General features: G+C 44.4%; 1 protein-coding gene across 2 annotated transcripts in view; it reads right to left on the reverse strand.

The window, feature by feature from the left end:
- LOC140393925 (E3 ubiquitin-protein ligase TRIM33-like) overlaps positions 1–14,943 on the reverse strand; it is a 256,428-nt gene that overhangs the window by 46,884 nt on the left and 194,601 nt on the right. For both annotated transcript variants that reach the window (XM_072480565.1, XM_072480564.1), the window contains exons 6-7: positions 4,595–4,709; positions 4,358–4,504 (exon numbers count right to left, since the gene is read on the reverse strand). In XM_072480565.1, coding sequence (XP_072336666.1) covers positions 4,358–4,504; positions 4,595–4,709 — 262 coding nt within the window. The remainder of the gene's footprint in view (positions 1–4,357; positions 4,505–4,594; positions 4,710–14,943) is intronic.

Raw genomic sequence — 14,943 nt, forward strand, 5'->3', positions numbered from 1 at the left:
ATATACATCAAAAAGCCACTAGTTGACACAACCTCAGTTCACAAAGCAAGACCTGATGGCAATCCTAGGGGGGGTAGTAATTGGAATGAGACAACCGGTTGTAAAGCAAGTCTCCTCCTTCTTTCTTGACTTGAGGCCAAATAGTATTGATTGATCCCACACATATCAACTTCTTCTGTCTCGGAGCACTCCAGAAGCCGGACGATACTTAATGTTCAGGTGGACTGCTATATCATAGGTACATACTACAGTTATATAGGAAAGATTCAACTGTGAACATTAATTGGTATTCCACAAAACCCTCCTCTAAACCGATCTGGTCCACACTCATCAGAATGTCTCTTAAAGATATCTGTTTTTGTCTCATCCACTCCATTTGGCAGCAAGTTCCACATTCTAATCATATTCCAGATAGAGGTTTCCTTTGAATTTCCTACTGATTTAATAGTCATTATCCTGCATCTGTGACCTCTAGTGCTGAACACTTCCTCTAGTGGAAGCGCTTTCTCTATATCCACCCCATCAATCTATTAAATTATTTCAAAGATTCAGTCACACCTCCGTCTTTGTTATGTGAAGAAAGGCAGCATTGCCTTTCAGCCTTTACCGATAGTAAGGCCTACTTCTCTGTAAATCATCATCTCTGTAAATCTCTTTTGTACTGCCTTCATTGTCTCTACATCCTTTTTGCAGGTTGGAGAACAGAACTGAACAATGTACTCTTAAATGCAGTTTGTCAAAATACCTTTCCCACCAAGAGTGGCTATAATTGGTACCTTGCATAGGACTGCTGCTAAAAGAAACCAGTAGGAGCCCATGTACAAAGACACTTAAAGCCATTGATTCTCACTTGGGAGTGGAGGACTTGGGTCAGTAGATCGTGTGTAGTATGGCATTTTGTATTTGGCGCCTTGAATACAGGCATAAGCTGACTTAAGATAACTGAAATGATTTTCTTGACTGCTGAAGTGGTCTGACCTGAAGGGCATGGTGGCTTCCATGTTAATTAGACTGCATTTTCCTGTAAATCTATTGGTTGGGCACATGCATACAATTGTATTTCAGTTAGGAAGCCATCTTGCCTGAATATTTATATCCTTTCATGATGATCACACAAACAAAACTTCTGCAACGCACAGCCCATATTCAGATTTTAATAACAATTACAAACATGTATATGCATAACATAAGTTTCTTTTTTGCAGAAAAATATTCTCTGCCAGCAACAGGTTTTGCAGTGTCAATTGGTTACATAGAATTTAACAGCATGGAAATGCATCATTCAGCCCAACAGGTGAATGCAGGAAGGAATGCACAAAATATGACACAGTGTATGGAAAGGCTCAGTAAACCAAGATCCACCACACTAAGAAAACAAAAAGGGACGGTCAATAGAGAATTAAAGGTGCTATATTTAAATGCGCGCAGTGTACGGAACAAGGTAGATGAGCTTGTGGCCCAGATTGTGACTGGCAGGTATGATGTGGTAGGCATCACAGAGACGTGGTTGCAGGGGGTTCAGGACTGGCATTTAAACATCCAGGGATTCACAACCTATCGAAAAGACAGAGGGGTGGGCAGAGGGGGCGGGGTTGCCTTGTTAATTAGGAATGAAATTAAATCAATAGCACTAAACGACATAGGGTCAGATGATGCGGAGTCTGTGTGGGTAGAGTTGAGGAACCACAAAGGCAAAAAAACCATAATGGGAGTTATGTACAGGCCTCCTAACAGTGGTCAGGACCGGGGGCACAAAATGCACCACGAAATAGAAAGTGCATGTCAGAAAGGCAAGGTCACAGTGATCATGGGGAACTTCAACATGCAGGCGGACTGGGTAAATAATGCTGCCAGTGGACCCAAGGAAAGGGAATTCATTGAATGTTTACAGGAGGGCTTTTTGGAACAGCTTGTGATGGAGCCCACGAGGGAACAGGCCATTCTGGACTTAGTGTTACGTAATGAGCCAGACTTGATTAAAGATCTGAAAGTAAGGGAACACTTAGGAGGCAGTGATCATAATATGGTAGAATTCAATTTCCAATTTGAAAGAAGGTAGAATCAGATGTAAAGGTGTTACAGTTAAATAAAGGTAACTATAGGGGCATGAGGGAGGAACTGATGAAAATCAACTGGGAGCAGAGCCTAGTGGGAAAGACAGTAGAACTGCAATGGCAGGAGTTTCTGGGAGTAATTGAGGACATAGTACAGAGGTTCATCCCAAAGAATATAAAGGTTATCAGAGGGGGGATTAGGCAGCCATGGCTGACAAAGGAAGTTAGGGACTGCATCAAAGCAAAAGAGAAAGCCTATAATGTGGCAAAGAGTAGTGGGAAGTCAGAAGATTGGGAAGGCTACAAAAACAAACAGAGGATAACAAAGAGAGAAATAAGGAAAGAGAGGATCAATTATGAAGGTAGGCTAGCCAGTAACATTAGGAATGATAGTAAAAGTTTCTTTAAATACATTAAAAACAAACGGGAGGCAAAAGTAGACATTGGGCCGCTCCAAAATGACGCTGGTAATCTAGTGATGGGAGACAAGGAAATAGCTGAGGAACTAAATAAGTACTTTGCGTCAGTCTTCACAGTAGAAGACATGAGTAATATCCCAACAATTCCGGAGAGTCAGGGGGCAGAGTTGAATATGGTAGGCATCACAAAGGAGAAAGTGCTAGAGAAACTAAGAGGTCTAAAAATTGATAAATCTCCGGGCCCAGATGGGCTACATCCTAGAGTTCTAAGGGAGATAGCTGAAGAAATAGTGGAGGCGTTAGTTATGATCTTTCAAAAGTCACTGGAGTCAGGGAAAGTCCCAGAGGATTGGAAAATCGCTGTTGTAACCCCCCTGTTCAAGAAGGGAACAAGGAAAAAGATGGAAAATTATAGGCCAATTAGCCTAACCTCGGTTGTTGGCAAGATTCTAGAATCCATTGTTAAGGATGAGATTTCTAAATTCTTGGAAGTGCAGGGTCGGATTAGGACAAGTCAGCATGGATTTAGTAAGGGGAGGTTGTGCCTGACAAACCTGTTAGAGTTCTTTGAAGAGATAACAAATAGGTTAGACCAAGGAGAGCCAATGGATGTTATCTATCTTGACTTCCAAAAGGCCTTTGATAAGGTGCCTCACGGGAGACTGCCGAGTAAAATAAGGGCCCATGGTATTCGAGGCAAGGTACTAACATGGATTGACGATTGGCTGTCAGGCAGAAGGCAGAGTTGGGATAAAAGGTTCTTTTTCGGAATGGCAACCGGTGACGAGTGGTGTCCCGCAGGGTTCAGTGTTGGGGCCACAGCTGTTCTCTTTATATATTAACGATCTAGATGACGGGACTGAGGGCATTCTGGCTAAGTTTGCCGATGATACAAAGATAGGTGGAGGGGCAGGTAGTATGGAGGAGGTGGGGAGGCTGCAGAAAGATTTAGACAGTTTAGGAGAGTAGTCCAAGAAATGGCTGATGAAATTCAACGTGGGCAAGTGTGGGTCTTGCACTTTGGAAAAAAGAATAGAGGCATGGACTATTTTCTAAACGGTGACAAAATTCATAATGCTGAAGTGCAAAGGGACTTGGGAGTCCTAGTCCAGCATTCTCTAAAGGTAAACTTGCAGGTTGAGTCCGTAATTAAGAAAGCAAATGCAATATTGTCATTTATCTCAAGAGGCTTGGAATATAAAAGCAGGGATGTACTTCTGAAGCTTTATAAAGCATTAGTTAGGCCCCATTTAGAATACTGTGAGCAATTTTGGGGCCCACATCTCAGGAAGGACATACTGGCACTGGAGCGGGTCCAGCAGAGATTCACACGGATGATCCCAGGAATGGTAGGCCTAACATACGATGAACGTCTGAGGATCCTGGGATTATATTCATTGGAGTTTAGGAGAGATCTAATAGAAACTTACAAGATAATGAATGGCTTAGATAGGGTGGACGTAGGGAAGTTGTTTCCATTAGCAGGGGAGACTAGGACCCGGGGGCACAGCCTTAGAATAAAAGAGAGTCACTTTAGAACAGAGATGAGGAGAAATTTCTTCAGCCAGAGAGTGGTGGGTCTGTGGAATTCATTGCCACAGAGGGCGGTGGAGGCCGGGACGTTGAGTGTCTTTAAGACAGAAGTTGATAAATTCTTGATTTCTCAAGGAATTAAGGGCTATGGAGAGAGAGCGGGTAAATGGAGTTGAAATCAGCCATGATTGAATGGTGGAGTGGACTCGATGGGCCGAATGGCCTTACCTCCGCTCCTATGTCTTATGGATGCTGCACACAAGCCTCCTTCCACCTTACTTCATTTCACTCTAATCAACGTATCATGGGTTAGGAGCCTATTTCTTTCAATATAGGAAGGTACTGTCTTACCAGTCGCTTGCTGTAAAGTAGTGCTGTGCTGCTTCCACTGGAAATGGCCCATTTGGCAAAGTTCATCACATGCTCCACCTGCCTTGCGAGACTGGTAACATCCTGTTGCTGCTGCAGTAATTTTATCTGCCTCTCTTTTGTCACATTCTGCAGAAAAAGCAGTGAAGTCCAGTCAAAGTGAGGTAATGTTCAGTAACACTAGGATATAATCACTGCGCAAACATTTCTGCAGCATACCTCAAGTTGCTGCAATAGATTCTTGCCCTTTTTGTTGATCTCATTAATGAGTGTGAAGATGGCAACTTTAATGTCATGTTCAACTTTCTTGTTCGTATCAGTTACTTCGTTTAACCTAATAACATGGGAATAATTAAATATACGTAAGTAATCCAGCAGAAACACTCTTCGAAAAGGTGATTCACAAAGAATGTTAAATATTCTTCATCTTCACCAATACTTCAAGAGCTTCAAAAGGTAATATACACCCACAGAACGATTTGCAACTTACATTTATGCAGTGCCTTGATCTAATAAAATGTTCCACGGTGCTCTAAGGCACTGGTATAAAATTTGACATCAAACCATGCAAAGAATAGGTTGTAAAGAGTGTCTTGTCGGACAGAAGAGACGTGGAGACATTTAGGGAGAGAATTTGAGAGCTCTTAGAACATAGAATATACAGTGCAGAAGGAGGCCATTCAGCCCATCGAGTCTGCACTGACCCACTTAAGCCCTCACTTCCACCCTGTACCCGTAACCCAATAACCCCTCCTAACTTTTTGGTCACTAAGGGCAATTTTCCATGGCCAATCCACCTAACCTGCACGTCTTTGGACTGTGGGAGGAAACCGGAACACCCGGAAGAAACCCATGCAGACAGGGGGAGAACGTGCAGACTCCGCACAAACAGTGACCCAGCGGGGAATCGAACCTGGGACCCTGGCGCTGTGAAGCCACAGTGCGATCCACTTGTGCTACCGTGCTGCCCCTAAAGCTCTTGCTTTGGAAGATATTCTAGAGCAGGACTTCAGGGAGGGATGAGGCCATTAAGGGGTTTGAAAAAAGGTTGAGCATTTAATCAAGGCATTGCTCAGCCAACAAAATCCAATAAGTATTGGGATCCTGGGTAAATGGGATTTGGCATACAAAGCAAGTTTTGGATGACTCGATTGAAGAACCATGGAAGGTTGCCCAGAATGTGCAGGCAAGTTTAGTGATAACAAAGGTACAAATGAGGGTTGTAACTGCAGTTAGGTCAGGAGGTGTTATGAGGGCAGCACGGTGGCACAGTGGTTAGCACTGCTGCCTCATAGCAGCAGGGACCCAGGTTCAATTCCGGCCTCGGGTGACTGTCTGGAGTTTTTATTTTCTCCCAGTGTCTGCCTGGGTTTCCTCGGTGGGCTCCAGTTTCCTCCCACATTCTAGAGATGTGCAGGTTAGGTGGATTGGCCATATTAAATTGCCCCTTAATGTTCAAACGGTTTGGGGATAGTGTGGAGGTGTGGGCTAAGTAAGGTGCTCTTTCCAAGGGCAGTGTAGTCTCAATTGGTCAAATGGCCCCCTTCTACACTGTAGGGATTCTATAATCAGTAGAAATAGACCGTCTTAATAATGTTGCAGGTGCATGGGCAGAAGCTCAGATTGGGTTCAAATGTACAATGCTTTGAGGCTTTCACAAATAAACCATGCCAGACATTTGTAGTTGAAGTTATTATAGTGCAACGCAGGAGACCACTATTCGGTCCACTGAATCTGCATAGACCCTCTGAAAGAGCACCCTACCTAGGCTCACTCTCCCGCCCTATCCCTGTAACCCCATTGTTGGATCTCTGTGTCTATTCATATACCAGTAACGCCGTACCACATACCAAATAACAGAGATTCAATACTGGCTTCTTGGGTTAAAGGCAATTTGCCACCTTTATTTTCATCAGCTTCTAGTGTCATTCTTCCGGCGGAGCAGGCAGAGAGGGGAGCGATTTTTTGGTAAGGAGAGCTGAAGGTAAGCTGAATTTTTGTTTTTAAATTTACTTTTTTCGGAGTTGTTTTTCTTTCAGAGCAGCAGGAAACCGGAAGTTGGTAGTGGGGAGTTCTGGAAAGGTTTGTAGTACCTGGAGATAAGTTGGGCGGTTCCTAAACCCGAGACACTACACTTGTAGTGTCCCCCACCCTTCCACCTCCTCTAACCTAAGGGGTTGAGTGAATATCAGGTAAGTGCTTTCTTTCTTTTTCTTGTTTTATCTGCAAGTTATCTAGAGGGGATGGCAGGGAAGGCAGTGCAATGTTTCCCCTGCAAAATGATTGAGGTGAGGGACACCGTCAGTGTCCCTGCTGATTTCACCTGTGGGAAGTGCACCCATCTCCAGCTCCTCAAAAACCGCGTTAGGGAACTGGAGCTGGAGGAACTTCGGATTATTCGGGAGGCAGAGGTGGTCATAGATAGAAGCTTCAGGGATGTAGTTACTCCGAAGAATGAAGATAGATGGGTGACGGTGAGAGGGGCTGGGAGGAAGCAGTCAGTATAGGGTTCCCCTGTGGTCGTTTCCCTCAGTAAAAAGTATACCGCTTTGGATACTGGTGGGGGAGACGACTTACCAGGGGTAAGCAATGGGGTACAGGTCTCTGGCACAGAGTCTGTCCCTGTTGCTCAGAAGGGAAGGTGTAGAGGAGTAGAGCATTAGTCATTGAGACTCCATACTTAGGGGGACAGATAGGAGATTCTGTGGGAACGAGAGAGACTCGCAGTGGGTGTGTTGCCTCCCAAGTGCCAGGGTCCGTGATGCCTCGGATCGTGTTTTCAGGATCCTCAAGGGGGAGGGGGAGCAGCCCCAAGTCGTGGTCCACATAAGCACCAACTTCATAGGTAGGAAAAGGGATGGGGATGGAAGGCAGGTATTCAGGGAGCTAGGGTGGAATCTTAGAGCTAGAACAGAGTTATCTCTGGGCTGTTACCCGTGCCACATGCTAGCGAGACGAGGAATAGAGTGAGAGCAGTTGAACACGTGGCTACAGGGATTGTGCAGGAGGGAGGGATTCAGATACCTGGATAATTGGGGCTCATTCTGGGGTCGGTGGGACCTCTACAAACGGGATGGTCTTCACCTGGACCAGAGGGGTACCAATATCCTGGGGGAGAAATTTGCTAATGCTCTTTGGGAGGGTTTAAACTAGTTCAGCAGGGGGGTGGGAACCTGAATTGTAGCTCCAGTGCACAGGAGGTTGAGAGTAGTGAGGTCATGAGTAAGGTTTCAAGGTCGCAGGAGTGTATTGGCAGGCAGGCAGGTGGTTTGAAATGTGTCTACTTCAATGCCAGGAGCATCCGGAATAAGGTGGGTGAACTTGCAGCATGGGTTGGTTCCTGGGACTTCGATGTTGTGGCCATTTCGGAGACATGGATAGAGCAGGGACAGGAATGGTTGTTGCAGGTGCCGGGGTTTAGATGTTGCAGTAAGCTCAGTCAGGGAAGGTGGTAAAAGGGGGGGGGATGTGTGGCATTTTTAGTCAAGGACAGTATTACGGTGGCAGAAAGGACGTTTGATGAGGACTCGTCTACTGAGGTAGTATGGGCTGAGGTTAGAAACAGGAAAGGTGAGGTCACCCTGTTAGGGGTTTTCTATAGGCCTCCGAAAAGTTCCAGAGATGTAGAGGAAAGGATTGCAAAGATGATTCTGGACAGGAGCGAAAGTAACAGGGTAGTTGTTATGGGGGACTTTAACTTTCCAAATATTGACTGGAAACGCTACAGTTAGAGTACTTTAGATGGGTCAGTTTTTGTCCAATGTGTGCAGGAGGATTTCCTGACACAGTATGTAGATAGGCCAACAAAAGGCGAGGCCACATTGGATTTGGTACTGGGTAATGAACCAGGACAGGTGTTAGATTTGGAGGTAGGTGAGCACTTTGGTGATAGTGACCACAATTCGATTACGTTTACTTTAGTGATGGAAAAGGATAGGTATATACCGTAGGGCAAGAGTTATATCTGGGGGAAAGGCAATTATGATGCGATTAGGCAAGACTTAGGATGCATAGGATGGGGAAGGAAACTGCAGGGCTGGGCACAATTGAAATGTGGAGCTTGTTCAAGGAACAGCTACTGCGTGTCCTTGATTAGTATGTACCTGTCAGGCAGGGAGGAAGTGGTTGAACAAGGGAACCGTGGATTACTAAAGCAGTCGAAACACTTGTCAAGAGGAAGAAGGAGGCTTATGTCAAGATGAGACCTGAAGGTTCAGTTAGGGCGCTCGAAAGTTACAAGTTAGCTAGGAAGGACCTAAAGAGAGAGCTAAGAAGAGCCAGTAGGGGACATGAGAAGACTTTGGCAGGTAGGATCAAGGATAACTCTAAAGCTTTCTATAGATATGACAGGAATAAACGAATGACTAGGGTAAGAGTAGGGCCAGTCAAGGACAGTAGTGGGAAGTTGTGCTTGGAGTCTGAAGAGATAGGAGAGGCGCTAAATGAATATTTTGCGTCAATATTCACACAGGAAAAAGACAATGTTATCGAGGAGAATACGGAGATACAGGCCACTAGACTAGACGGGATTGAGGATCATCGGGAGGAGGTGTTAGCAATTCTGGAAAGTGTGAAAATAGATAAGTCCCCTGGGCCGGATGGGATTTATCCTCGGATTCTCTGGGAAGCTAGGGAGAAGATTGCAGAGTCTTTGGCTTTGATCTTTATGTCATTATTGTCTACAGGAATAGTGCTAGAAGACTGGAGGATAGCAAATGTTGTCCCCTTGTTCAAGAAGGGGAGTAGAGACAACCCCGGTAACGATAGACCAGTGAGCCTTACTTCTGTTGTGGGCAAAGTCTTGGAAAGGATTATAAGAGATAGGATTTATAATCCATCTAGAAAGGAATAATTTGATTAGGGATAGTCAACACGGTTTTGTGAAGGGTAGGTCGTGCCTCACAAACCTTATGGAGTTCTTTGAGAAAGTGACTACCCAGGTGGACGAGGGTAAAGCAGTTGATGTGGTGTACATGGATTTCAGTAAAGCGTTTGATAAGATTCCCCACGATAGGCTATTGCAGAAAATACGGAGGCAAGGGATTGAGGATGATTTAGCGGTTTGGATCAGAAATGGGCTAACTGTAAGAAGACAGAGGGTGGTGGTTGATGGGAAATGTTCAGCCTGGAGTTCAGTTACTAGTGGTAACTAGTAACTGACTAGTGTCAGTTACACTAGTATGTGTAACAAGGATCTGTTTTGGGGCCACTGCTGTTTGTCATTTTTATAAATGACCTGGAGGAGGGCGTAGAAGGATGGGTGAGGAGATTTGCGGATGACACTAAAGTCGGTGGAGTTGTGGACAGTGCTGAAGGATGTTGCAGGTTACAGAGGGACATAGATAAGCTGCAGAGCTGGGCTGACAGCTGGCAAATGGAGTTTAATGCAGAAAAGTGTGAGGTGATTCATTTTGGAAGGAATAACAGGAATACAGAGTACTGGGCTAATGTAAAGATTTTTGGTAGTGTGGATGGGCAGGGATCTCTCGGCGTCCATGTATATAGATCCCTGAAAGTTGCCAACCAGGTTGATAGGGTTGTTAAGGCGGCGTACGGTGTGTTAGCTTCTACTGGTAGAGGGATTGAGTTTCGGAGCCATGAGGTCATGGTGCAGCTGTACAGAACTTTGGTGCGGCCGTGGGCTGTTTAGCACAGGGCTAAAGAGCCGGCTTTGGAAGCAGACCAAGGTGGGCCAGCAGCACGGTTCAATTCCCGTACCAGCCTCCCCGAACAGGCGCCGGAATGTGGCGACTAGGGGCTTTTCACAGTAACTTCATTTGAAGCCTACTTGTGACAATAAGCGATTTTCATTTAATTTCATTTGGAGTATTGCGTGCAGTTCTGGTCGCGGCATTATAGGAGGGATGTGGAAGCATTGGAAAAGGTGCAGAGGAGATTTACCAGGATGTTGCTTGGTATGGAGGGAAGATCTTATGAGGAAAAGCTGAGGGACTTGAGGCTGTTTTCATTAGAAAGAAGAAGGTTAAGAGGTGACTTAATAGAGGCATACAAGATGATCAGAGGATTAGATAGGGTGGACAGTGAGAGCCTTTTTTCTTGGATGGTAATGGCTAGCACGAGGGGATGTAGCTTTAAATTGAGGGGAGACAGATACAGGACAGATGTCAGAGATAGGTTCTTTACTCAAGAGTAGGAAAGGGGGTGGAATGCCCTGCCTGCAACAGTAGTGGACTCGCCAACATTAAGGGCATTTAAATGGTCATTGGATAAACATATGGGTGATAATGGAATAGTGTAGATGGGCTTTAGATTGGTTTCACAGGTCGGCGCAACATCGAGGGCTGAATGTACAGCGCTGTAATGTTCTATGTTCTATAAGTTTCAATTTTCACACAAGTACAGAATTTAGAATGTTCCGACTAGCCCTGCAGCAAGCTAATCAGAATGATTGTCTTTTGCAAATACAGATTTTAATGCAAAATACAATGACAGCTCGTAGTAATTTCTTCAAGTTAAGGTACACAGTACAAAAGGACTGCGCAGAGCGATTTGCAGAGCAAGAGGATAGAACAAATTTTTAGAGAATAGGTTGAATTTATTCTAGAATGACTTTCTCGTCCCGATACCTAAACTTAAGATTACTATCTATAAAGACTCGTCCTCTATACAGCAGTGATTGGTATAATTCTTTTAATTCGATTCATGTGTCTGTCTGTTAAATTAAGAAATGAAACTTTCAGTAAATTTCCACTCGATGAAAAGCTTACTCAGCAAAAATCCTTTCCATAGGGTGATTCGGTGGTTACCATTGATATGGAACTGGATCCAAATCCATCTCTCTAACGCAGAGTCTTTCTAGCTCGGCCTTGCAAACGTTTGCAGTTTCCTTATCGGATCTTTTCACAAGCAGTCAGCTATCTCTCATTGTTATGGTCGATATATAATAATTTACAATCTTCGTTATTATGATTTCCTTAAATAATTTCTTCCCTTAACCCCTTTTACCTATAATAAAAAGGTTAGTTTCTATCACCCATCTAACCACTGGATACGAAGGGGAAAGTTGGCGTGGCCAACCCACCTAACCTGCACATCTTTGGACTGTGGGCGGTGTATTTAAAGCAAAATTAATAAAACCTCAGATTGCGAGCTACTCAAATACCTATGGGTGCCCTCATCCCTTGAATAAAGATCAAATTAGTAAACTTCACCCTAAATGGGCAATAATCTGGACATTGCACCATAAGAAAATCACATTGCAGCAACACATTGTTAACCCACTCCACCATTAATACTTTCTTCTCAGTTACGTCTGAAGGATTCAGCAGTTATCATACAAGGTTAAAGCACCGTTTCAACCTAACCACTATGCTTTTCCTCCATAACACTTAGTTTAATCTGACCCTCTAACCACTGATGAAAAGTGTGCAGTATAAAATGTGCTGCCCATTCACTTTTGCATTGCCAAAGACCAAGTATAAGCTGCTTGCACCATTGCTGATCATTACCTTCATTCCACTGATGATTGGGAGACAACTAACAGGACAAGTGGCAAGGTTTGGATTTGAATTTGATTTGTCACATGTACCGAGGTACAGTGAAAAGTATTGTTCTGCGTACAACCCAGACAGATCATTCCATACATGAAAAAAACATAGGACATTCATGAATACACAATGTAAATACATAGGCACAGGCATCGGGTAAGCAAACGGCGTGTAGTACTACTCAATAGAGAAGATGTGCAAAGAGACCAGATCAGTCCATAAGAGGGTCATTCAGGAGTCTGATAACAGCAGGGAAGAAGCTGTTTTTGAACCTGTTAGTGTGTTCTCAGACTTTTGTATCTCCTGACCGATGGAAGGAAGAATAACCCAGGTGGGAGGGGTCTTGATTATGCTGCTCGCTTTCCCTAGGCAGCAGGAGGTGAAGACTGAGCCAATGGATGGGAGGCAGACAGGTTCGCGTGATGGACTGGGCTGTGTTCACAACTCTGAAGTTTCTTACGATCTTGGGCCGAGCAGTTGCCATACCAGGCTGTGATGCAGCCAGAGAGGATGCTTTCTATGTTGCATTTGTAAAAATTGCTAAGAGTCAAAGTGGACATGCCGAATTTCCTTAGTTTCCTGAGGAAGTATAGGCACTGTTGTGTTTTCTTGATCGTAGCGTCGACGTCGGTGGACCAGGACACATTGTTGGTGATGTGCACACCTAGGAATTTGAAGCTGTCAACCATCTCCACCTCGGCAACATTGATGCAGACAGGGGTGTGCACGATACTTGGCCAGCTCTTTAGTTTTGCTGACTGTTATGGGCCAGGGTTTAGAGAACCCCAAAGTGTATCATGGAGTTCACCTGATCCACAACTTTTAATAGATTGTGGTTACGGAGAGCACACGGGCCTACCTTACAGGTGTGATGCAACAGAGAACTAAAAGTATGTTTAAACAAAAACACACTGTTTATTCTATGAATCCCATTAACATTTTTAAACACTCACACTAAACATCTAAGCAATCATCAACTAAAATACGCCCCCCAAAGAATACATCTTTCCTTACAACATCCATAAGACAAAAGACCCTTTTTAAGAGATCAGGTTTAAATTCACTACTGAGAACAGTTATCACTTTGAAATCCTCAAATGATCTGGAGACAGTCTTTAGATTGTAGAGAGAGATTTTGATACAGCTGTTTGCTTTGCCTGCAGCTATCCAGCTCTCAAAACGAAACTAAAACACACTGTAGCTGCCTGCTCACAAACGGAAGTGAAAGACAGGCAGCACAGCTCCACCCACTCTGACATCACTGCAGCTATCTGACAAACATCCATATCTTAAAGGTACACCCACTACAGCTATTCGATAAACACCCATTTCTTAAACGTACTCGCACATGACATGACATTGAGGGAGAGATTGTTGTCTTTACACCACGCCACTAGGTTCTCTATCTCCCTCCTGTACTCGGACTCATCATTGTTCGAGATCCGTGTCGTGTCATCAGCAACCTTGTAGATGAAGTTGGAGGCAAAAGGTAAAAGAATGGAGCAAGACTGAGCTTGGTTCCTATTGGTGAACGCACTTGGATACATTTTAACTGCAGTTTGTATACACCAATGCAGATCCCACTCTGAAGTTTGGAAGGTTGATGCCCATTGCCAGGCAGCTTAAATTGGGCTTTGAATTTGATGCCTTTTGGTGGGGTGTGTGTGTGTGAACAGTGATCTGTGCTAGCCTCCCTGGTTGCATAGGTCAATCGTAAATCTGTTGCTGTTCCAGGTACCTTTCCAGCAGGTTTGGTCCCCTGGCTATCCAAGAATACGGGTCAATTGAGTGTGTTAATACTGTGCAACATCTAAACTGCAAGGTGTCAAAACTAATTTCAAATTAAATTTTCCAAGACGGTAGCCTTGTGGATAGCACAATTGCGTCACAGCTCCAGGGTCCCAGGTTCGATTCCGGCTTGGGTCACTGTCTGTGCGGAGTCTGCACATCCTCCCCGTGTGTGCGTGGGTTTCCTCCGGGTGCTCCGGTTTCCTCCCACAGTCCAAAGATGTGCAGGTTAGGTGGATTGCCCATGATAAATTGCCCTTAGTGTCCAAAATTGCCCTTGGTGTTGGGTGGGGATACTGGGTTATGGGGATAGGGTGGAGGTGTGGACCTTGGGTAGGGTGCTCTTTCCAAGAGCCGTTGCAGATTCGATGGGCCGAATGGCCTCCTTCTGCACTGTAAATTCTATGATAATCTATGATAAGACACTCCAACTTTCCAGATTAAAGTTTCTGACCCCAACTTGCGAATGACCAGATTGAATTCAATTTCATAATTTGGTATGGTGAGATCTGAAGTAAATGACCTTTGGGTTACATCCAAAGCCATAATGACTCAATCAACTCTAAAATTAATCCCTCAACCCTGATAATATCCTAGTGAATATGATGGCACCTTTTTCATTGCTTTAAATTCATAAATATGCACATTAACAAAAGGAGAGCGAAAAATCAAACATAGGAAAACTATGTTTCTCTCAAGCCCAAATTAGCGAGTTAGAATTTTTCCCTCCATAAGACATAGGAGCAGAGTTAAGCCACTCGGCCCATCGAGTCTGCTCTGCCATTCAATAATGGCTGATATCTTTCCCATCCCCATTCTCCTGTCTTCTCCCCATAATCCCTGATTGATCAAGGTCCTATCTATCTCTTGTCTTAAAGACACTCAGTGATTTGGCCTCCACAGCTTTCTGCAACAAAGAGTTCCACAGATACACCAATCGTTGGCTGAAGAAATTCCTCCAATTCTCTGTTTTGAAGGGTCGTCCCTTTAGTCTGAGGTTGTCCACCTTATCCAGGCCTCGCAGTATCCTGTAAGTTTCACCAAGATCCCCCCTCATTTTCTAAACTCCGAGTACAGACCCAGAGTTCTCAACCGTTCCCCATATGACAAGCTCTTCATTCCAGGGATCATTCTTGTGATCCTCCTCTGGACCATTTCCAAGGCCAGCACATCCCTCCTTAGATAGAGGGCCCAAACTGCTCACAATACTCCAAATGGGCTTTAACCAGAGCCTTATACAGCCTAAGAAGTACATCCCTGGGCTTGTATTCT

The sequence above is a fragment of the Scyliorhinus torazame genome, chromosome 17 (genome assembly GCF_047496885.1).
Source record: "Scyliorhinus torazame isolate Kashiwa2021f chromosome 17, sScyTor2.1, whole genome shotgun sequence".
Taxonomy (NCBI): Eukaryota; Metazoa; Chordata; class Chondrichthyes; order Carcharhiniformes; family Scyliorhinidae; genus Scyliorhinus; species Scyliorhinus torazame.